Below are 22,463 nucleotides of genomic sequence, written 5' to 3' on the forward strand. Positions count from 1 at the left end.
ACTTGTGCTTGTAGATGGTGGACAGACTTTGAGTTACTCGCCGTAGGAGTCCTAGCCTTTGACCTACTCTGGTAGCCACAGTATTAATATGGTTAGTCCAGTTCAGTTACTGGTCAATGGTAACACCCAACATGTTGCTCCCTATACTTTCTAAAATCCTGCCAATCGATCCTCAATGTCCCTCTCAGTTTGCATCTCAGGAACAATCCAAGTGCATGATCTGACCTGTGGACGTGGGGCGACGCGGTGGCACACGTCTGGGCAAGCGGGGAGAGTAGTCCATTACAATCCTGCCTTGAAGATAGATGGTGGACAGGCTTGGGGAGTTAGGAGGTGAGTTACCCGCTGCAGGATTCCCAGCCTCTGACTGTTCTTTGAGCCGGAGTACTTATATGGCTAGTCCAGATTCAATAGTAACAGGGGAATTGAATAATTAATTGAGAAAAGTAGGTGAGAATGGAACTAACTGGCTTGCTCTTTCCCAGAGCCTGACAGCAAGGTGGTCGAATGGCCTCCTGTAATATTCCAATCCCCTTCCAAAGGTGGAGCTGTGGGTTTGGGTTAAAAGCAGTCTCACGTGGGCTCCAGGATCCCTGGTTCGATTCCCGGCTTGGGTCACTGTCTGTGCGGAGTCTGCACATCCTCCCCGTGTCTGCGTGGGTTTCCTCCGGGTGCTCCGGTTTCCACCCACAGTCCAAAGATGTACAGGTTAGGTGGATTGGCCATGATAAATTGCCCTTAGTGTCCAAAAAGGTTAAGCGGGATTACTGGGTTACGGGGATAGGGTGGAAGTATGGACTTGGGTAGGGTGCTCTTTCCAAGAGCCGGTGCAGACCTGATGGGCCGAATGGCCTCCTTCTGCACTGTAATGTCTATGATTCTGTGTAGTCATGGTTTTCAGGCAGTAATGTCTGCAACTTGCACTCGACGAGGTACGCGTGGACACGACTGGAAACCTGCAGGGTGGGGCTGCGCCCTTGGCGAGGAGGCTGCGGAGCGATGTGGATCTTCGCAATTGAGTCCACCAGAATTGTGTGACATGATTGATGTTTCACAGAGAGTTGAATACCATTGAGATATTTCCTGCTGATTAGTTACATTCCTGAACTCTGTCTGAGCATCTTGACCGACTTAGTTGTTTACAGGAGATAGAAAGCCTTTGATTTGCCTGCAACGGGTGTGGTTCCTAATTTAATACTGCATTTAACTTTGCAGAACCACTGTAAAGGGGAAGAAGGGGTTTTCCGTGTGATTGGTTTTTTTTGTTTAAGTGAGCACAATAATACTTCAAAAGGGAATTAGATACTGACTTGAAATGGATAAACTGTTCAGTACTACGGGGAAAGGGCAGTGGAGTGGGACGAATTAAATAATTATTTCAAAGAGCTGGCATGGTGATGATGGGCTGAATGGCATTCTGTGTCACATCATTCTAAAGCATTGGGAATACAAGATCCAGGGAGTTGGTGGCACGGTGGCCCTGTCTAATCTCTTGGGACATGTCCTGTGTCACTGATTCAAATCCCACCATGGTGGAATTTAAATTTAAGATTGGTTAATGGTCACTATTGCTGAAGCTATCACCGATTGTCTTTTCGGGAAGGAAATCTGCCGTCCTTACCCGGTCTGGCCTACATGCGACTCCAGATTCACAGCAATGTGGTTGACCCCTAAATGGTCTCTGAAATGGCCGAGCAAGTCGCTCGCCTGGTTCAAGGGCAACTAGGGGCGGAGAACAAATGCTCACCTGACTGGTGAGACCCACATCCCATCATAGAATAAATACACAGGAGGGTCTTAACATTTGTGTGTGTCATTGTTGATGCTGTGTAATCCCATCGCACACCACCAACAGCACGTGACCTGCAACAATAATGTACATTTACGTACTGCTTCTTATGTAATAAAAACATCCCAAAGTGCTTCCCCAGAGGGTAATAGTACAGCACAGAACAGGCCCTTCGGCCCTCGATGTTGTGCCGAGCATTGTCCGAAACCAAGATCAAGCAACCCGTGAAGGTTTGGCACCGTTACTACACCTTTTGCAGTGCTCAAGAAATCTCAAAGCACGTTACAAGGCCAATGAAGTACACGTCGTATAGTCTGGGGCCGGTTCAGCTCTGTTGACTAGACAGCTGGTTTGTGATGCAGATCAAGACCAGCAGCGCGGGTTCAATTCCCGTACCGACTGAGGTTATTGAGGAACGACCCACCTTCTCAATCTTGCCCCTCGCCCTGAGGTGTGGTGACCCTCAGGGTAAATCACCACCAGTCAGCTCTCCCCCCTCAAAAGGGGAAGGCAGCCGATGGTCACCTGGGACTAGGGCGACTTTACTTTCACCTGGTCAACATTGGAATGACAGGTGCCAGCCAATTAGAACAGATGACCAGAAGCTTGGTCAGAGGTAGGATTTAAGCATCTTAACGAAGGAAAGCGAGCCATAGAGATCAAGGGAGGGAGTTCTGCTGCTTAGGGCCTCGGCTGCATAAGGTATGGCTGCAGATGATGGTTCCTGTCTCAGTATGATAGTGTGAATCATTTTTGGATAAGTGAAGTCAGGATTCGATAGGTTGTAGGTTAAGGAGAGAGAAGTAACTGCAACATTGGTTTTCCCAGAGATCTTCAGCATGTAAGACGCGATTTAATGGTCTTGTCACTCCCGACTTGGTGACGCAGAGAATCCGTTTAATCACGCGAGATTCCCGACGCTCGGAACGCTTTGCGAGATCTAACGAGGTTTCGTGAGATGCGATCTCAATCTCAACCAGCGATATTTAACCACTCGTTCAAATGTGTCCATGCCAGATTCTCCCGAGGCCCGGGGTCTATTGGCCTTGCCTGGGAACCTCATCCCGGTGCATTTAGCGCTGGCCCACACAAACCGTGGACCGTGAGTAACAGCACCAAGGGGTGTCCCACATGGCCACTGGAGGCCCCGAGGTGGTTGGGCTCTGGGAAGGGTGGCACTGCCAACCAGGGTACTTCCAGAGTGCATTGCTAGGCTGGCAAGGGGCACTGAAAATATACCAACCTGGTAGTGCCAAGGTGCCAGAGATCAGGCACGGGGAGCTCCTCCCCATCAGAGGTGGGATGAGGGGGACCCCTATGAGGTAAGCCGGGGCAGGTGGGGGGTCCGCAGGCCACGGTGAAGATGCCAAGGGGGATCGAAAGATTGGGGCGGCATTTAAAAATGGCACCCGAATCGTCAGAGCAGGAAATGAGTTAAGTGCGGCCTCGGCAAGGCGTTCCCCACAGAGGCCAAAAAGAACGTCAGGCTCCCGAGAGATAGTGGGGTCATTCTCAGTGCTGCAGGTGCCAAGAAACACCCCGCTATATGTGCCCAAAATGGGACTTACTTTTGTTAAATCCCGCCCATAGTTATGACTGATGACTGCATTTGCTCACTGGCGACACCTAGTGGTGTTATTCCATGGTGCATGAGAGCCCCTTCAAAGTGCTAAAAATATCTTGAGGCACTTCATAGTGTTATCAAGCAAACACTGAATGGTGCAAGCAGATATCTGGAGGTAGTCAAAAGCTTACTCAAAGAGGCAGGTTTCATGGGGAATCTCAAAGGAGGACAAAGATGTAGAGAGGCAGTGGAATTTGGTGAGGGTACCCAGAGCGTGGGGCCTTGGCAGCTGAAGACGTGACCACCAACGAAGGAGCAATAAAATTCAGGGGATGCTCAAGAGGCCAAAATTAGAGGAGCGTAGATATATGAGGGTTGTGGGGCCGGAGGAGGTCACAGCGACGGGGGAAGGGTGAGGCCGTGGAGGAATTGGAAACGAGAATGATAATTTGAAAATAGAGGCCTGGATCTTGAGCCAGTCTGGATCAGTGGGATTTGATTTAATTTGATTTGATTTATTGTCACATGTATCGAATTACGGTGAAAAGTATTTTTCTGCGGCCGAGGAACGTACACCGTACGTACATAGTAGACACAAGAATAATCAACAGGGAACATTGACAAATGGTACATCGACAAACAGTAATTGGTTACAGTGCGGAACACGAGGCCAAACAAAGCAAATACATGAGCAAGAGCCGCATAGGGCGTCGTGAATAGTGTTCTTACAGGGAACAGATCCGTCCGAGGGGGAGTCGTTGAGGAGTCTTGTAGCTGTGGGGAAGAAGCTGTTCCTATGTCGGGATGTGCGGGTCTTCAGACTTCTGTACCTTCTGCCTGATGGAAGGGTCTGGAAGAAGGCAAAGCCTGGGTGGGAGGGGTCTCTGATAATGCTGCCTGCCTTCCTGAGGCAGCGGGAGGTGTACACAGAATCAATGGGCGGGTAATGGGTGGGGAAACAGTGGTGATGAATGGATGTGTCTGGGTGTGAGATAGGATATGGACATCAAGAGCTTTGGATGAACTAAGATTTAGAGACACTGCAAATTGGGAGGCCAGGGAAATGTTGGAATTAAAATTACAGGAGTCTTTCCTTCAGTGTATTGCTTTGGGCTGTCTTTTACAATCTGTCTAACCGGGACACTCGCCGAGAAAATGGAGGTGGCATTTGGAGAGTAGGTGGTTAATCACATTCCGGCTCAAACCAGAAGTCATGGGACACGGACCAGAGACTGAAGCTGGCATTCAGAACATTCCGGACTTCTCCACAGAAATGTACCTTATTGCAACTGGGAGACATGTGAGAGGCTCACCGAATCTCGGTTACAGTGTCATTTACAGGCACGCAGTCGCACAAGCAGCAACGCAGACTGGGGAAACAAAATCTTGCAGTCTCACCAGGAATTAAGTATATATTAAAATCTGGTGTTGCCTTCTTGCTAAATATGCGTTAAAGTGTCACTGAAATCATCTGCTCCTTTAAAGGGACTGGCAGTGTGTCTGCATGGAATAAAAACAGAAAGTGCTGGAAAAACTCAGCAGGTTTGGCAGCAGCTGTGGAGAAAGAAAAACAGTTAACGTTTCGAATCCGGTACGACATTTTTTTTCGGTTCTGAAGAAGGGATATTCGGACTCGCGTTCTCTCTCTCTCCACTGCCAGACCAGCTGAGGTTTTTTTTTAAATGTCACAGTTCCAGCACCCGCAATATCTTTCTTCTATTCTGCATGAGATAAGTTTTAGTTTAATTTTTCTCTGGGGTGTGCAGTTGCTCCTTGAACTTTTTCTGCCACTCTTGTTTCTGGGTGACCCGGTGACCTGTTGCAAAGTTCCTTGCTGCATGTGTGAGGGTGTGAAGGTTTGTAGGGTGCGTGGACGGTGACCGTATGTAGAATGACAGAGGACAGTCTGCTGCACAGAAGCAAAGTCATTGTCCACCAGGGCTCCGGTTTCCTCCCTCAGTCCAAAGATGCGCAGGTTAGGCGGATTGGCCGCGATAAATTGCCGCTAGTGACCAAAAAGGTTAGGAGGGTGTCGTGTTGGGTACACAAATGAACCAACACGGCTGTAGATGGTACAACTCTGTTTTATTGTCTTGTACAATTATAACTAATAGCTGCTGGCTGAGGTTCGTGCTTCACCAGCTAACCTGTGGACCCAGCCCTTTCGCTATCTTGGTGAGACACTCAGCACATGGCGTATGTCTGAGGGGCACGCTGTGAGCTCTGTGCTCTGAGCTATCTCCTGGTAGAATGAGCGGGAACTGTGGTGTTCCCTGTTTTATAGTGCGTGTGCTCTCACTGGTGATTGGCTGCGATGTTGTGTGTGTTGGTTGGTCCAACTGCCTGTCCATCAGTGTGTGTGTGATTGCACCATGATATGCTGATGTGGATATCATGACAGAGGGGTTACTGGGATACGGGGATAGAGTGGAAGAGAGGGCTTAAGTGGGTCGATGCAGACTCGATGGGTTGAATGACCTCCTTCACACGGGCTTCATAGAATCAACCCACACTTCCACCCTATCCCCGTAACCCAGTAACCCCACTTAACCTTTTTTGGACACTAAGGGCAATTTAGCATGGCCAATCCACCTAACCCGCACACCTTTGGACTGTGGCCTCCCACCTTCCTTCGTCTAACTCACAACATCCCTTTGCGCTTTGTGTATTTATTTAGCATCTCCCCCCCCCCCCCCCCGCCACCCCGTACACATTTTCTGCTGTTTGCATCCACGCCTCCCTGGAGCAAGTTCCACATTCCCACCACCCTGTGGATCAGCTGTTCAGTCAGGTGACCGATAAGAGGGCTCACCTGACTCTCGCGTGACTGGAGAGGGAGAGATGCAACATCTGGATGTGATAGCTTGCCGGAATGCCCTGCTCCAGCGGCTGGCCGAGGGGAGCGGCCATTGGGCAGGTTAAGAGGCTCCTGTTGCCAGGGGTGCGACAGACCCGCTGACTAATGTGGGCCCTGGTTTAGTGCTGCCTGTCGGTGATGCTGAGCCAACAGCTCTCCGGCAATCTTAAGAGGCTCTTAACTTGTCAAGCTTTCCTGGCAGGAGGCTTGCTCCACAGTTTGTCTCGAGATTGGCTCTCTGCCATTCTCTCTCTCTCTCTTTTCTTTTCCTGTTGCCTCTCCCACCACCTCCTCCGCACTCTTTTTCTGTGTTACTTCTTTTTTCCTCAGCTTCCCATCTTTCTCATTTCCTTTCACACTTCCCTCGAACATTTAGCTTGACGATGCGAAGCTATCTTTGCCCCGGTGGATCCTGTGAGTTGCGAGCTGTCTCTCGCCCTGCCACTCCTCTGATGTGTAGTCCTCACCCTGCCACGCTCCATGACGCTGCGCTATTTTGGCCTTGTCTTTTTTTTCACCACACACTGATACGAGAATGTCAAGCTGTGCAACGGTTTGCTATCTGTGCCTGAGCCAGGGTCACAAGGGAAGGAATAACCCTGGCTTCCTGCTGATAAAGTTACAGTCTGAGTCACACATACAAGCATGGCGCATGTTCTAGTGATTGGAGTTTAGCCTCGGGGGCAGTGAGTCGGGGGAGTTGATGCTGAGCTGATGTTCCTCGCAATGGCTCTCTGTATCGAGGCTGATTCCAGACTATTGATCTCCGCCATGTCAGCAGACGAGGTTGAGAAAGTGGACTGGGCTTGAATAGTGGGGCCCTCCATTGCAATCACTGCTCTTCGCTATGATTCCATCAGCAGCACTCTCACCCCTGGGTCAGAAAGCTATGGGGTGAAGTCTCACTTTAGAAACTTTGACTGCATTATCCAGGCTGACAATGTGGTACTGAGGCACTGCTGCACTATGAGACTGAGGCCCTCCCGGGTGCAGTCAACAGATCCCGGAACATCGCTGCTGTAGTGTAGTGGGATTGTCAGCGTTGACTGTGTACTCAAGTATTTGGATTTGGGACATGAACCCATGACCTTTGACTCACTTAGTGTGCTACCCTCTAGGGGCTGGTTTAGCACTGGGCTAAATAGCTGGCTTGCAATACTGAACAATGCCAGGAGCGCGGGTTCAATTCCCGTACTGGCCTCCCCGAACAGGTGCCGGAGTGTGGCGACTAGGGGCTTTTCACAGTAACTTCATTTGAAGCCTGCTTGTGACAATAAGCGATTTTCATTTCATTTCTCACTAAGTTGTGACGCAAAGCTTGATGTGAATTGTTTAGTGAGTGGACGGGTGAGAGTTGCTTTTGTAGTTCCTCCCCCACCCCCTGTATCATGTGTGTGTACATCTCTAACCAAAAGCTCATTTCCCCTTGGCGCTCCACCCGCCCTCTGTCAGTGGCCAATGGCTGCCACTCCGCTAGTGCAGTCAGCAGCAAAATAATCTCCCCTTGTTTGAGTAGAGCTGCTATCTCTCCGCTTTTCCTGTGGCAAAATAATTGGGTAATTGAGATAAATTGCAGCATTTTTAATCTTTTCCCGCTGGGCTTCCTGAGCCACACAACATCAGCTAATCCAGCACGGAGGAAGGCCATTCAGCCCCTTCGCCCACCGTGCTGCAAGCCCCAGGATCTTGTATAGACTGGCTTGACCTGGCTGCCTGCCCTTTGATCCAGCTTCTGAGGAAAGCAAGTGAGGAGAAACAGGCCATGTCCATTGATTTCTCCTGAAGGACTGAAATTGTGTGCCCTTTGTTTCCCCTCTTTCCCCTACCACCCCCAACGTTAATTGTCTTATTTGTCTTTTGATTTGGGAGATCCTTTGAGTTATTGATCACTGGGCTATGGCCCTGCTGAGGAGAAGCACGCTCAATGTGATGTCGTTCCCTGTGCACGTGAGCCAACTCTGCGGGCTTGGGATAAAACATTTCAAAATCCGAGGAATGGTGCCGTTACAGATTATGCCTGACACTTTTGTGGCTAATGGCGCACCTCCTGCCTCCCCAAAACTTCTCCAAGAGCTGCAAAGAGCAAAGAAAAGTACAGCACAGGAACAGGCCCTTCGGCCCTCCAAGCCTGTGCTGACCATGCTGCCCGTCTAAACTAAAATCTTCTACACTTCCGGGGTCCGTATCCCTCTATTCCCATCCTATTCATGTATTTGGCAAGATGCCCCTTAAACGTCACTATCGTCCCTGCTTCCACCACCTCCTCCGACAGCGAGTTCCAGACACCCACTACTCTCTGTGTAAAAAAACTTGCCTCGTACCTCCTCGCAACCTTAAATGTATGCCCCCTAGTAATTGACCCCTCTACCCTGGGGAAAAGCCTCTGACTATCCACTCTGTCTATGCCCCTCATAATTTTGTAGACCTCTATCAGGTCTCCCCTCAACCTCCTTCGTTCCAGTGAGAACAAACCGAGTTTATTCAACCGCTCCTCATAGCTAATGCCCTCCATACCAGGCAACATCCTGGTAAATCTCTTCTGCACCCTCTCTAAAGCCTCCACATCCTTCTGGTAGTGTGGCGACCAGAATTGAACACTATACTCCAAGTGTGGCCTAACTAAGGTTCTATACAGCTGCAACATGACTTGCCAATTCTTATACTCAATGCCCCGGCCAATGAAGGCAAGCATGCCGTATGCCTTCTTGACTACCTTCTCCACCTGTGTCGCCCAAGGCAGGATGGAATGAAGTGAATGTTGCGAATGTAGCAAAGCGATCTGCATGATAAGCAGGTCCATTCGCTCCCTCCACCACCAAAGCACAGTGGCAGCCGCGCGTACCATTTACAAGATTCACCCAAGGTTCTTCAGACAGCACCTTCCAAACCCACGATCACTACCATCTAGAAGGACAAGGGCAGCAGATACCTGGGAACCCCACCACCTGGAGGGTCCCCTCCGAGCCACTGACCACCCTGACTTGGAAATATATTGCCGTTCCTTCACTGTCGCTGGGGCAACATCCTGGAACTCCCTCCCTAACCTCACTGTGGGTGTACCTACGCCTCTGGGACTACAGCAGTTGAAGAAGGCAGCTCACCACCACCTTCTCAAGGGCAATTAGGGGTGGGCAATAAATGCTGGCCTAAGCAGCGACCTCCACATCCTGAGAAGGCATGAAAAATCTTCCTACATTGCAGGCATAGCTCAGTCAGCTTTGTTTTAATCTATGCTCGTGTCGATTGTGGCTCAAATCCAACAGAAATCTTTTTTTTGTTTAAAAAAAGGTCCAATACTTGAATGAGCTGCATCGTTTGAATAACCAAGGCAGCAACAGGGAGGCTGAATATTAGTTTGGACTCAGTCCTGTCAAACCTCCACTGTTGAAAGTGGATGTCACTGAATTTGGTTAATAAGCTTCACACCAATTACTCGCTGTGCTTCCGGGGCAGAGGGGGGAGACTAGCCTTTAATTGCAGTGTTAACCTTTGCCTGCTGGGTTCCCCGCACACATTTTTATCATTGAGAAGCCCAATTGGTCACGCCGGATGTAAGGCATGTAGGCCAGTGTGTAGGAGTGCATGGTGTTGTATGTGACTAGCTAACGAATAGTTACAGAGACTTAGATGTGTCGGACCAATATCTGCCGTGTTTACAGATATACAAAAGTACAGGTATTTGTTCCATCTCGGCCATGAGATTTCACCTTCTCCTGCCTGGTCACGATCTCACACAGTCTGTACACTACCATGCATTAACCCTTTCAGCTATGGACACCCTAATCTACACATGGAACCTGTTGAGACCAGCAGAAAGTACTAAGATACATAGTGCTTTCAATCAAATGGGGGGGTGCTTTTGTCCTGATATGCAGACAGGCAGCTAATGAACACAGAGAACAGGACATGACCAATGAGCAGGCAGGACACTCGGGGGTGGTATCTCACTATAAAAGGCACTCCGCCTCTTTCCACTGGTGAACATCTACAGAGTGAGTCAGGGTGAATGGACAGTGTCACACCTACAGCACGTGGCTAAGAGCTAGTCTGGTTCAGTCAGACAGAGTAACCACACTTAGGTTAGCAGAGAGTCGAACTCACAGAGATCTGTGCTAACTGTGCTGCTGGTTCAGTAAATCAGATTGAACTAACTTCAAGGTCTGGAGTATCTTTTGGTTAAAGCGGCATCCAGTTGCAGCCTGTGTTATCCCAGAGTACATAACACAACAGCTTTGAAGGAAGAGAGGGATCACTTATCGTTCAAGTGGCTGATTCTTGTACCCACTCCAGCCGTGGGAAAAGATGACGACAGTCTCCCCAGATATGGGTGCAGAATTCCATTCTGGATGGATTTGCCGTTTACAGATGGAGACTTTCCCCATGTCAGCTTGAATGAGTCAGTAGCCCTCTCTTTTTCTCTTTGTGCGTGGGTTCAAGCCCCACTCATTAAAAATAAATCAATAAATTTAATGCCTTTCAGGACCTCGGGACGTCCCAACAAAGTATTTCACAGCCCATGAGGTAGTTTTGAAGTTAGTTACTGTTGTTGGGTAGAAAGTGCAGCAGCCAATTTGTGCAGAGCAGAGTTCCACAAACTTTAATGTGACAATGAATAGCATTTTCTATTTAGTGAGGATGGATAAAGATCGAGGAAGACATTGGGGATAATTCATCTGCTTCCCTCTTTGTGTCTGCTGATCTTTTATGTACCTCTGAGAACACAGAGCCTTGGTTTAATGTTTGATCCAATAGATGCCACCTTCAACAGTGCTGCCTGCCCTCAGTCTGCTCATCCAGGCCAGTGGAGAACATTCCTCACCCAGGGCACTCTTTTGGGTGCCTGTCATTTGGGCCAAGGAGACTTTGGGGGGGGGGGAAGGGAAAGAGTGTGGGGGGTGGGGTGGGGTGGGAGGGGGAAGGTGGATATTGTATTTTCTGACATTGAATTGTTAGTGCTGGAATCACAAGGGATGTGGAAATCTAGATTGCATGAAAGTGTGAGATAGGGTGTAAATTAGTGTTGGATCGATCAGTAATAATGTTTAATAATAATCTATTGTCACGAGTATGAAGTTGCTGTGAAAAGCCCCTAGTCGACACATTCCGGCGCCTGTTTGGGTCCACAGAGGGAGAATTCCGAATTCGCAACCGGTACGGGAATTGAACCCCCGCTGCTGGCCTTGTTCTGCATCACAACCAGCTGTCTAGCCAAACTTGTAGTGAGATGCACAAATACCTGTAGGCTGCTGGGTATGGGATGCAGAAATACAATGGACGCTGGTCAGATGTCCATTGGTTTATGATTGGGTAATGGGCGGCACGGTAGCACAGTGGTTATCACTGTGGTTTCACAGCACAAGGGTCCCAGGTTCGATTCCCGGCTTGGGTCACTGTCTGCGCGGAGTCTGCACGTTCTCCCCGTGTCTGCGTGGGTTTCCTCCGGGAGCTCCGGTTTCCTCCCACTAGTCCCGAAAGACATGCTTGTTGGGTGAATTGGGCATTCTGAATTCTCCCTGAGTGTACCCGAACAGGCGCCGGAGTGTGGCGACTAGGGGCTTTTCACAATAACTTCACTGCAGTGTCAATGTAATCCTACTTGTGACAATATAGATTATTTTTTTAAAAATTGTAGGTAAATATCCTGAAAAACTCCATTTGGACTACATCTAATGGTGAAGGAGAATCACAAGAACAGGTGGGCTGAATGGGCTGTTTCTGTGCTGTACAATGGAGTTTGCTGCAATTTGAAATGCTCGTGAGGGGTGTGCAGTACAGTAACTGGCCAGGGGCTGTTTAGCACGGGACTAAATCGCTGGTTGTGAAAGCAGACCAAGGCAGGCCAGCAGCACGGTTCAATTCCCGTACCAGCCTCCCCGAACAGGCGCCGGAATGTGGCGACTAGGGGCTTTTCACAGTAACTCCCTTTGAAGCCTACTTGTGCCAATAACGATTTTCATTTCATTTTTCACTTCATAGCTGGAGGCTGCTGGGCAGGAACATTTCTCCAGAGGTTTGCAGAACGGACTGTGAGCGGGGATTGTATTCGGCCTCACTGCTGTCGGGCCAACATCTGTGTAGAGAGAGAGGGGCGTGAATGAGATCATGCCCCGATAACCCCAACACTGAATAGGATGTCTGGAATCTGCTTGGAATGCACTGTGGGGTCTTCAGTGATTCCAGCATTTTCTGTGTTTTCCCCTCGCCTCTTCCACGTGTATTTTCAAAGACTAAAGTCTGAAAACAACAGGACGTGAGTCGTGTTCAAACCTTTCTGCTCCCGGTTCCCCCTCCTGAAGTTGCTGACCATTGGCTAGGGTACATTTGCCTTGGCGGGCAGTGACCTGTGAGCACCTTGCATCAGTTGTCCCTCTTCATAAATGCAGGCAATTCGACCATGGAGTGCATCTCTGCAGATCATAGAATCAAGAATCATAGAATTTACAGTGCAGAAGGAGGCCATTCGGCCCATCGAGTCTGCACCGGCTCTTTGAAAGAGCACCCTACCCAAGCCCACACCTCCACCCTATCCCCATAACCCAGTAACCCCACCCAACACCAAGGGCAATTTTGGACACTAAGGGCAATTTATCATGGCCAATCCACCTAACCTGCACAACTTTGGACTGTGGGAGGAAACCGGAGCACCCGGAGGAAACCCACGCTCACCCAAGTGATCGTGCTCTCACCTGACCTTCCCGCTTCCTGCTAAGGAGCCTCTGGACAGTGATTGGGATCCGGGTGCAGTTTAATTAATTCTTCTTTCCTAATCCCAGGGACCCTGACCCCAAATGACACCAATGTGGCACAGTGGGCTGCACCTCTGCCCTCGAGTCCGAAGATTGTGGAAGTTCCACTTCAGTGACTTGTGTTATGGGTCAGGGTTTAGAGAATCCCAAAGTGTATCATGGAGTTCACCTGACCCACAACTTTTACTAGATTGTGGTACAGGGAGCACACGGCCCACTCTACAGGTGTGGTACAGCAGAAATGGACCAGTATTTTTTAAAACAGCAAAACAATGTTTATTCTATGAACTCTAGTTAACCTTTTTAAAACAAACAATGAATATCTTAGCAACCATTAATTCAAAGATAACCCCCAAAGAATACAGCACTAAGTAATCCTTCAAGCTGTCCTTTTAACATCCAAAATACTTAACAAACCTTTAAACAGGAGCACATTAGGTTTACATTCACTACTGATTACATTTATAATTCTGAATTCACCAAATGATCCAGAGATAGTCTTTGGATGGCAGAGAGAGACCAGCAGTACAGCTGCTTTGTCTGACTTCAGCTGCAAACACTGAAAAACGAAACCAGAAGACAGAGACACACCCAAGCTTTTCTCAAAGTGAAACTAAAAAGCAGAGCCAGAGCTCAGCTCCACCCACACTCTGACATCACTGCAGTAACATGAGCAGCCAACCATTTCTTAAAGCAACATTCTCATGACACTTGACTGGTGGCGTAGTGGCTATGTCACTGGACCAGTAATCCAGAGGCCCAGGTTAATCCACCCCAAATCTACCACAGCAGCTGGTGGAATTCAGACTCAATGTAATCTGGAATTGAAAGCTATCCTTAGTAATGGTGCCCATGGCAACTATCATCGATTATCGTAAAAACCCATCTGGTTCACTAATGTCTGTGAGGGGAGGGAAATCTGCCGTCCTTACCTGGTCTGGCCTACATGTGACTCCAGACCCACAGCAATGTGGTTGATTCCAAAACGGCCGAGCACATCTCTCAGTCCAAGGACAGCAAAAGCTGGCATTGCCAGCGACACCCACATCACATGAAAGAATAAATTAATCTCAACTGATACCTCAGTGCTGTACTGCAATGCTGCTATACTCGATGGGCCAAATGACCACCTCCTGCACTGTAGGGATTCTATGATGAGGATTCTATCATACTAAGGGGATTCTGTACTGTACTGTTTCTGTACTGTCAAAGGTGGATATGCAGAGGCGTTCCCCCTAGTGTCCTGGCAAACACCCAGGTTGATGATCTGATTGCTATTGTGGGAGCTTGCTATGCACAAATTAGCCACATTTCCCACCTTATAACAGTCACTGTACTGGGGCGGTGGTTAGCATCCCTACGGCTAGGCCAGAAGTTCCTGGTTCAAGCTCCACTCCAGAACTTGATGTCCAGGGGAGGCGTGTTCCTAACGTGGCCAAACTGGTTGATGATCCGCCTGCGAATCTTTCCACTGCACAGAATGGCGGCTGGGGGCGGGACAGGCTCCTGCTCAGCCGTACCGCAGAAGGCCACGGTAAACCACTGCGGTACTTTGCCGAGCATGACCATGGGCTGATCCAATGGCAGTCCGTGGTGACCCAAGCCCTCTTGGGGAAACGGTCTGTGAAGGAGCGGCAGGATGCTTCAAAAGTATTTAATTAGCTGCATATTGTTTTTGTGAACGGCGCCTTACAAATGCGATTTTCTTGTCTTGTTTTTTTTGGCAAAAAAAGCCAGAGGCAGCATCAAAAATAAATCTCCCAGTGGATAGTTGTGGCCTGGACTATGTTGCTGGACAGGGCAGTGGAAGCAGATTCAAGAGTAATTATTCAAAAGAGAATTGGATAAATGCTTGAAGGGGGGGAAAGTGCAGATCTGCGGTGGAAGGGGGTCTGTCTGATTGGACAGTACTGCCAAGGGGCTGGCAGAGAGCTAATGTCCAAATGGCCTCTTTCTGTGCTTTGTCACTCTGAGCTGGGTTTTCCTGGGCGCCTCACCCCCAACCTACCATATGCCACCATGCTGAACTGTAGCCATTAGTAGCTTTTGAAGCCCAGCCAAGCTTTCATAATGGCTACAGCAGTCAGAACAAGCTTCTGGAGCTAACCGAAGAGGCGGCATGCTGGTGCAGTGGTTAGCACTGCTGCCTCACAGCGCTTGGGACCCGGGTTCAATTCCGGCCTTCTAATCTCCTTATTGTGACTGTGTGGAGTTTGCACTTTTGCCCCCTGTTTGCGTGGGTTTCCTTTGGGTGCTCCGGTTTCCTCCCACAGTCCAAGGACAGGTTAGGTGAGTTTGGCAGAGTGGGCTGAGGTAGGGTGCTCTTTCACAGAGGCAGTGGCACAGTGGTATTGTCACTGGACTAGTAAGCCAGAGACCCAGAGTAATGCTCTGGGGACCCGGGTTCGAATCCTGTCACTGCAGATGGTGTAATAATAAAAATCTGGAATTTAAAGTCGAGTGAAACCATTGTCGATTGGCGTAAGAACCCACCTGGTTCCATAACCTCCTTCAGGGAAGGAAATCTGCCATCCTTACCTGGTCTGGCCTACATGTGACTCCAGACCCACAATGTGGTTGACTCTAATCTACCCCCTCGAGGGCAATTACGGGAGGGCAATAAATGCTGTGATGCCCATGCCCCATAAACAAATAAAAGAAGAGGGTGGGTGCAGACTCGATGGGCTGAATGGCCTCCTTCTGCACTGTAGAAATTCTACGCTTCTAAGAGAATGGTGTGCATTTCCATTCCAAAGCAAAATGTCCATCCATCAATGGGGGGAGCAGCTTTTTTATTTGAAACCGCGAGAGCTGTGAGTAGATTTAAATCGAAGAACATGACAGCCGGGGCTGTCAGCATATTTGTTTTTATATTTTTTAATGCATCATGGCATTTTCACCAATGGAAAAAGTGCTGCGTTTTTTGACAACACTTGGATAATAGTAGACAATGTAAGACTTTGCAGGACAGAACCCTATAATGAAACACTTCATTATAGACACATCAAGGGAGGCAGTGCGTAGTGGTGTTGTTAATGGAACAGTAATCCAGAGACCCGGCCAGGTTAATGCTCGGGGCCCAGCTCCGAATTCCACCAAGACAGATGGTGAAATTTAAATTGAATTTTAAAAATTACCATCGCTGAATCCCCGACTATCAACATCCTGGGGGTTACCATTCACCATAAACACAACTGGACCAGCCGTGTATATACTGGGCAGGATTCCCTCCGCCCGGGACCGGGCCAGAGAATCCCCACAACTGGCGTGAATCGCGCCACGCTGCCCCGACGGCGGAACGGGATTCTCCGCTGTCGGCGTGGTTGGCGCGGCTTCGGTCGGGGGCCGCTCTGGCGGCTGGTCCGCCGATTCGCGGCCCGGGGTGAGCGGCCGTCGTAAGGACGGCGAGTCCCTCCGGCGCCGTCCACGCCTGCTCTCAGCCGGAGGGAATCCGACGTGGAAGGGTCATGGGTCGGCCTGTGGGGGATGGGGGCGGGGGGGCGGGGCGGGGAGCGACCCCGGGGGGGGCCTCCGATCTGGCCAAGCCCGCGAATCGGGGCCCACCGTTGGGCGGGCCGGCCTCTGGGGCTGGGGGCCTCGTTTCTTCCGCGCCGGCCCTTGTAGCCCTGCGCCATGTTGCGTCGGGGCCGGCGCGGAGAAGGGGGCCACTGCACATGCACGGATCCCGCGGCGCTCAGTTCACGCCGGGATCGGCAGCTGGAGCGGCGTGAACCGCTCCAGTGCCGTGCTGGCCCTCTATAGGGGCCAGAATGACTGATCCTGAGGCCGTGGTGACGCCGTTGAGAAACGCGAAGGCGTTTCCGACGGTGTCAACGCTTAGCGTCAGGATCACAGAATCCCGCCCACTGTCTCTACAAGAGCAGGTCAGAGACTGGGAATTCTGTGGTGAGTAACTCGCCTCTTGACTCCCCAGAGCCTGTCCTCCATCTACAAGGCACAAGTGTGAGTGTGTGGAGTGCAATGGAATGCTCTCCACTTGCCTGGATGAGTGCAGCTCCGATAACACTCCAGAAGCTCGACACCATCCACGATAAAGCAGCCCATTCGATTGGCACCCTTTCCAGGACCTGCAACACCAACTCCCTTCAACACCGATGCACAGTGACAGCAGTGTGCACCCTGGACAAGGTGCACTGCAGCAACTCAGAAAATCACCTTCCAAACGTGTGACCTCTACCATCTAGAACAAAGAAATGTCCAGCACAGGAACAGGCCCTTCGGCCCTCCAAGCCTGCACCGACTAAACTAAAATCTTCTACACTTCCTGGGTCCGTATCCCTCTATTCCCATCCTATTCATGTATTTGTCAAGATGCCCCTTAAACGTCACTATCGTCCCTGCTTCCACCACCTCCTCCGGCAGCGAGTTCCAGGCACCCACTACCCTCTGCGTAAAAAAACTTGCCTCGTACATCTCCTCTAAACCTTGCCCCTCGCACCTTAAACCTATGACCCCTAGTAATTGACCCCTCTACCCTGGGGAAAAGCCTCTGACTATCCACTCTGTCTATGCCCCTCATCATTTTGTAGACCTCTATCAGGTCGCCCCTCAACCTCCGTCGTTCCAGTGAGAGCAAACCGGGTTTATTCAACCGCTCCTCCGGAGCAGATCCACCAGCTGGAGGTTCCCCTCCAAGTCACTCCCCATCCAGACTTGGAAATATATCGCTGTTCCTTCAGTCACCGAGTCAAAATCTTGGCACCCCTTCCTAACAGCACAGTGGGTGTACCTACAACAGCTGGACTGCAGGAGTTGAAGAAGACGGCTCACTACCCCTTCTCGAGGGCAATTAAGGATGGAAAGTAAAAACGCTGGCTTAGCCAGGACATCCCAAATTCCGTGAATGAATAATAAAAATCAACAGTTTTATGAAAACCCAACTTTGGTTTCACCTTTTTTCCCACCTTCAACCACAACTTCCTGACATCAGAACTGACAAAGCTGGTTTGTGGCAGCTTGGGTGAAGCTGGTGTGACTGAAACAAGGAAGTGAAAAAAGGCAAACAATTGCATTTCTGTAGTGCCTTTCATTCATGACATCACTGAACGGCAGCCAATGAAAAACTATTCACTGTTATGTCAGAAATGTGGCAGTCAGCTTTCACAGAGTAAGGCCCCACAAACTGCAATGTAATAAGTATTGACTGGGGAGAACATCCTTGCTGTTCTTCAAATAGTGCCATTTGAACTTTTACTTTGAACTGAGAGAGGAGATGAGTTGGTTCAGCATCTCCTGTGAAATATGGCCCGTCCAACAATGCAGCTCTCCCTCAGCAATTCACTGGGAGCGCCAGTCCAGATTGTGTGCTCCACTCTCTGGCATGAGAGGGGACCGTACTGAGCCATGACTGACACTGTCACAGTTGGATGACGTATTGTAACGTAGGTGTAGCTTTAATGCAGTGATTCATCATGGGGATCTGTCCTGCAAAGTTCTGCTCACTCTTACGCTGACCACCATTGTGTAAGGTGTAATGAATGTGGGGAGGGCAGCACGGTGGCGCAGTGGTTAGCCCTGCTGCCTCACGGCGCCGAGGTCCCAGGTTCGATCCCGGCTCTGGGTCACTGTCTGTGTGGAGTTTGCACATTCTCCACCTGTTTGCATGGGTTTCGCCCCCACAACCCAAAGACGTGCAGGGTATGTGGATTGGCCACGCTAAATTGCCCCTTAATTGGAAAAATGAATTGGGTACTCTAAATTTTTTTTTAAATGAATGTAGGAAGTTGTTATGTATTATATTTTACTGTAGTAATGTTATTAAAAACCCTGGGTTCAAATACATACAGGCAGTATATCTGCCAAAGCTGTTATTACAGTAATTGTGGCACGGTAGCACAGTGGTTAGCACTGTTGTTTCACAGTTCCAGGGTCCTAGGTTCGATTCCCGGCTTGGGTCACTGTCTGTGTGGAGTCTGCACGTTCTCCCCGTGTCTGCGTGAGTTCCTTCCGGGTGCTCCGGTTTCCTCTCACAAGTCCTGAAAGACGTGCTGTTAAGTGAATTGGACATTCTGAATTCTCCCTCTGTGTACCTGAACAGGCGCCGGAATGTGGCGACTAGGAGCTTTTCACAGTAACTTCATTGCAGTGTTAATATAAGCCTACTTGTGACAATAAAAATTATTATTATAAAGAGTCGTAAAGGTAAGGTAATAATTGATTTTAACTATTTACTTCTTTACATATAGATAGCCAATGGAATATAGTTTATAGCAAGGATATTCCCTGGAGTGTAGATAATTCATGAGGGATGGTGTTTAGTTCTAGCTAAGCCGGTCATTGGCCATCTTAGAGGGATACAATTGATGTAATTAATGGGAGGAGCCATGTCTGGTTGTGGTTTTGGCAATTTTGGGGGTCTCTCTAAAGGTCGCACAGAGAACAGCAAGTTAGCTAACTTTATTTATGAGTGGATTTTGAACTGTTTTGGGTTGGATAGTTGGAACATATCTAGTAACAGGTGTAAATAGTGAGTTAATGTTTTTTCTTTTAAGAACTGTTTAACTGTTAATTGTAAAGCTATCTGTTTTGATGTTAATGTGGTTGATTCTGTGTTTAAATTAAAGTTTGTTTTAACATAACATATATCCAGGTCATCTCATATATCCAGGTCATCTGCTGGGGTGATGTAGCCATTCCTCAGTTTTACAAATGGCGAATTGTTTGGGGTTTCTCAACTCTTATCCTAACAAAACTTGGGGTCTGGTCTGGGATCCTAAAAAAGGTTTATCATATATCACAGCACTTCTTTCACTGGAGAAAGTGTCATAATGCATTTTAAAAATGTAAAAAAAGAAAGGACTTTTCAGCTTCTCTGTCCTGTGATTTAAATTGATTGACTGTTTGGCCTGTTTTTAAAATAACCTTGGCTGGGATTCTCCAGCCTCCGTGCCGCAATCGTGCTCGGCGCGGGGGAGGAGAATGGGGCATCAGACCCGCGATCGGGTCCGACGCCTTCTCCAGGGACCGGAGAATCGCCGGCAATCGCGCGCACATGGTCGATGCGGCGCCGGTCGGGGGCCATTGAAAGAGGCCCTTGTGGCGATTCTCCGCCGACAACTGGCCGAGTTCCCGCTGGCGTGGTTCACTCATGGTTCTACCCGGCGGGAGCTCGGTGTGGCGGCTGCGGACTCGGTCTTCCTGGTGGGGGCGCGGGGGGGGGGGGGGGGGGGGCGGCTCCAGGACGGCCAGGCTCACGGTCGGGGGCCAGCGATCGACGGGCGCGCACGATCTTGGGGGAGGCTATATTGTCGGGGCCGACCCGCCGGTGTGGGTCCGCCATGTTGCGCGGACCCGTGGCCGGAAATGCAGGGCCCCGTATCGGCAGCCGGAGCTGCGAGGAGCACTCCGGGGACCGGCTGGCCCCTTGCATGATGGAGAATCACTCTGGACTTTCTCAAGGGTTGTCCAGAGTGATTTGCGCCCGTTTACTCTCGGGCGTGGGGACATAGCTCCATTATCAGAGAATTCCGCCCATAGCTTTTTAAAGTTGACACAATTCTCTGCAACTGGGTCATTCATTAATTAACAGACAATTTGCTTAACAAAGCTGATGCAGGGGGTTTGGTAAACACCACTGTGTCCTTCTCCCATCTGCTTATTGCTTCCTGCTTGTTTCTGTTGCTGGTGTTTCAATGCTTCCTCAGTTACGCCCTCATTCTCTTCCTCCTCAGGTGGTATAAGTTGTCGTCGAAGCCTGGGCAGAAGGAAAAGGACCGGGGAGAGATTCAGGTGATCATTCAATTCGTCCGAAACAACATAACCGCCAGCATGTTTGACCTGTCCTCAAAGGAGAAGTCTCGCTCGGCCCTGGGCAGGTTGAAGGATAAGGTGAAAGGCAAGAAGAAGCTCGACAAGCTGATGACCGAGTCTGCCTCCGCCATCGTGCCGAGCAGTATAGGGCAGATCATCAGCGACGAGGAGTTCAGTGAAAAGGAGACGCCGGAGAAGAGGGTCAAGAAGGGTTTCTTCTCAAAGCCCAAACTGTACAGGTCATCGTTGACCAAATCCAACAGCTCCCTCAGCTCACAGCACAGCACCAAGTCCCTGGAGAGTGTCAGCAGCAATACAGGAGCGGTGACGGTAACATCTCCCCAAAGTCCTGTGGCACCGAGTGGTATCCAGCCTCTGCTTAACCAGACAAGTAAGGGGGCTCTTCTCTACTGATTCCATATGCTGACAACATGAGGGGGAAATGAGGGACGGGCAGGGAATGTCGGCTGAACTCTGAGGAGCAGAGGGATCTGGGTGTCCTGGTACATGGGTCACCAAAAGGTCGTGAGCAGGTACAGCAAGTGATTGGGAAGGCAGATGGAATGTTGGTGTTTACTGCAAGGGGAATGAAATATATAAGTCTGGATGTTTTGCTGCAGTTGTGCAGGACCTGAGTGAGGCCATAGCTAGAGTATTCTGTACAGTCCTGGTTTCCTTATTGAAGAAAGGACATATTTGTATGAGACGCAGTTCAGAGAAGAGTTCAGGGCTGGGAGTCGGGGAAGGGGGAGGAGTGGGTGGATGGGGGGAGGGGGGAGCAGGTTATCCTATTAAGAAGGGTTGGAAAGGTTTGTGTCACTGTCTGTGCGGAGTCTGCACGTTCTCCCCGTGTCTGCGCGGGTTTCCTCCGGGTGCTCCGGTTTCCGCCCACAAGTTGAGGAGGTTGCGGGGCAACCTGATAGAGGCCTACAAAATGATGAGGGGCATAGACAGAGTGGATAGTCAGAGGCTTTTCCCCAGGGTAGAGGGGTCAATTACTAGGAGGCATAGGTTAAGGTGCGAGGGGCAAGGTTTAGAGGAGATGTACGAGGCAAGTTTTTTTACACAGAGTGTAGTGGGTGCCTGGAACTCGCTGCCGGAGGAGGTGGTGGAACAGGGACGATAGTGACATCTTGACAAATACGTGAATAGGATGGGAATAGAGGGATACGGACCCAGGAAGTGTAGAAGATTTTAGTTTAGTCGGGCAGCATGGTCGGCACAGGCTTGAAGGGCCGAAGGGCCTGTTCCTGTGCTGTACTTTCCTTTGTTCTTTGTTCTTTGTAAGTCCCGAAGGACTTGCTGTTAGGTGAATTGGACATTCTGAATTCTCCCTCTGTGTACCCGAACAGGGGGCGGAGTGTGGCGACTAGGGGCTTTTCACAGTAACTTCATTGCAGTGTTAATGTGAGCCTACTTGTATCATAAGATCATTATTATTATTGTGGAGTGAGTTCCATATTCTAACCACTCATAAGAGGAATCTCCTGAATTCCATATGAGATACATTAGTGACTATCGTGTATCGATGGCCCCTGAGTCTGGACTACGTTTACTCTGTGAGACTCTTTCATAATCTTAAAAACCTTTATCAAGGCATCCTCATCCTCTTTCCTTTGCAAATGGGGCAGGTTAGCTCAATGGGCTAAATCGCTGGTTGTGAAAGCAGACCAAGGCAGGCCAGCAGCACGGTTCAATTCCCGTACCAGCCTCCCCGAACAGGCGCCAGAATGTGGC

At 49.7% G+C, this 22,463-nt stretch overlaps 1 protein-coding gene across 1 annotated transcript in view; it reads left to right on the forward strand.

Annotated features, from left to right (window-relative positions):
• LOC140409330 (uncharacterized) overlaps nucleotides 1–22,463 on the forward strand; it is a 235,308-nt gene that overhangs the window by 48,705 nt on the left and 164,140 nt on the right. Inside the window, exon 2 of the mRNA XM_072497744.1 lies at nucleotides 20,648–21,117. Coding sequence (XP_072353845.1) covers nucleotides 20,648–21,117 — 470 coding nt within the window. The remainder of the gene's footprint in view (nucleotides 1–20,647; nucleotides 21,118–22,463) is intronic.

This window comes from Scyliorhinus torazame, chromosome 3 (assembly GCF_047496885.1).
Source record: "Scyliorhinus torazame isolate Kashiwa2021f chromosome 3, sScyTor2.1, whole genome shotgun sequence".
NCBI classification, from domain to species: domain Eukaryota; kingdom Metazoa; phylum Chordata; class Chondrichthyes; order Carcharhiniformes; family Scyliorhinidae; genus Scyliorhinus; species Scyliorhinus torazame.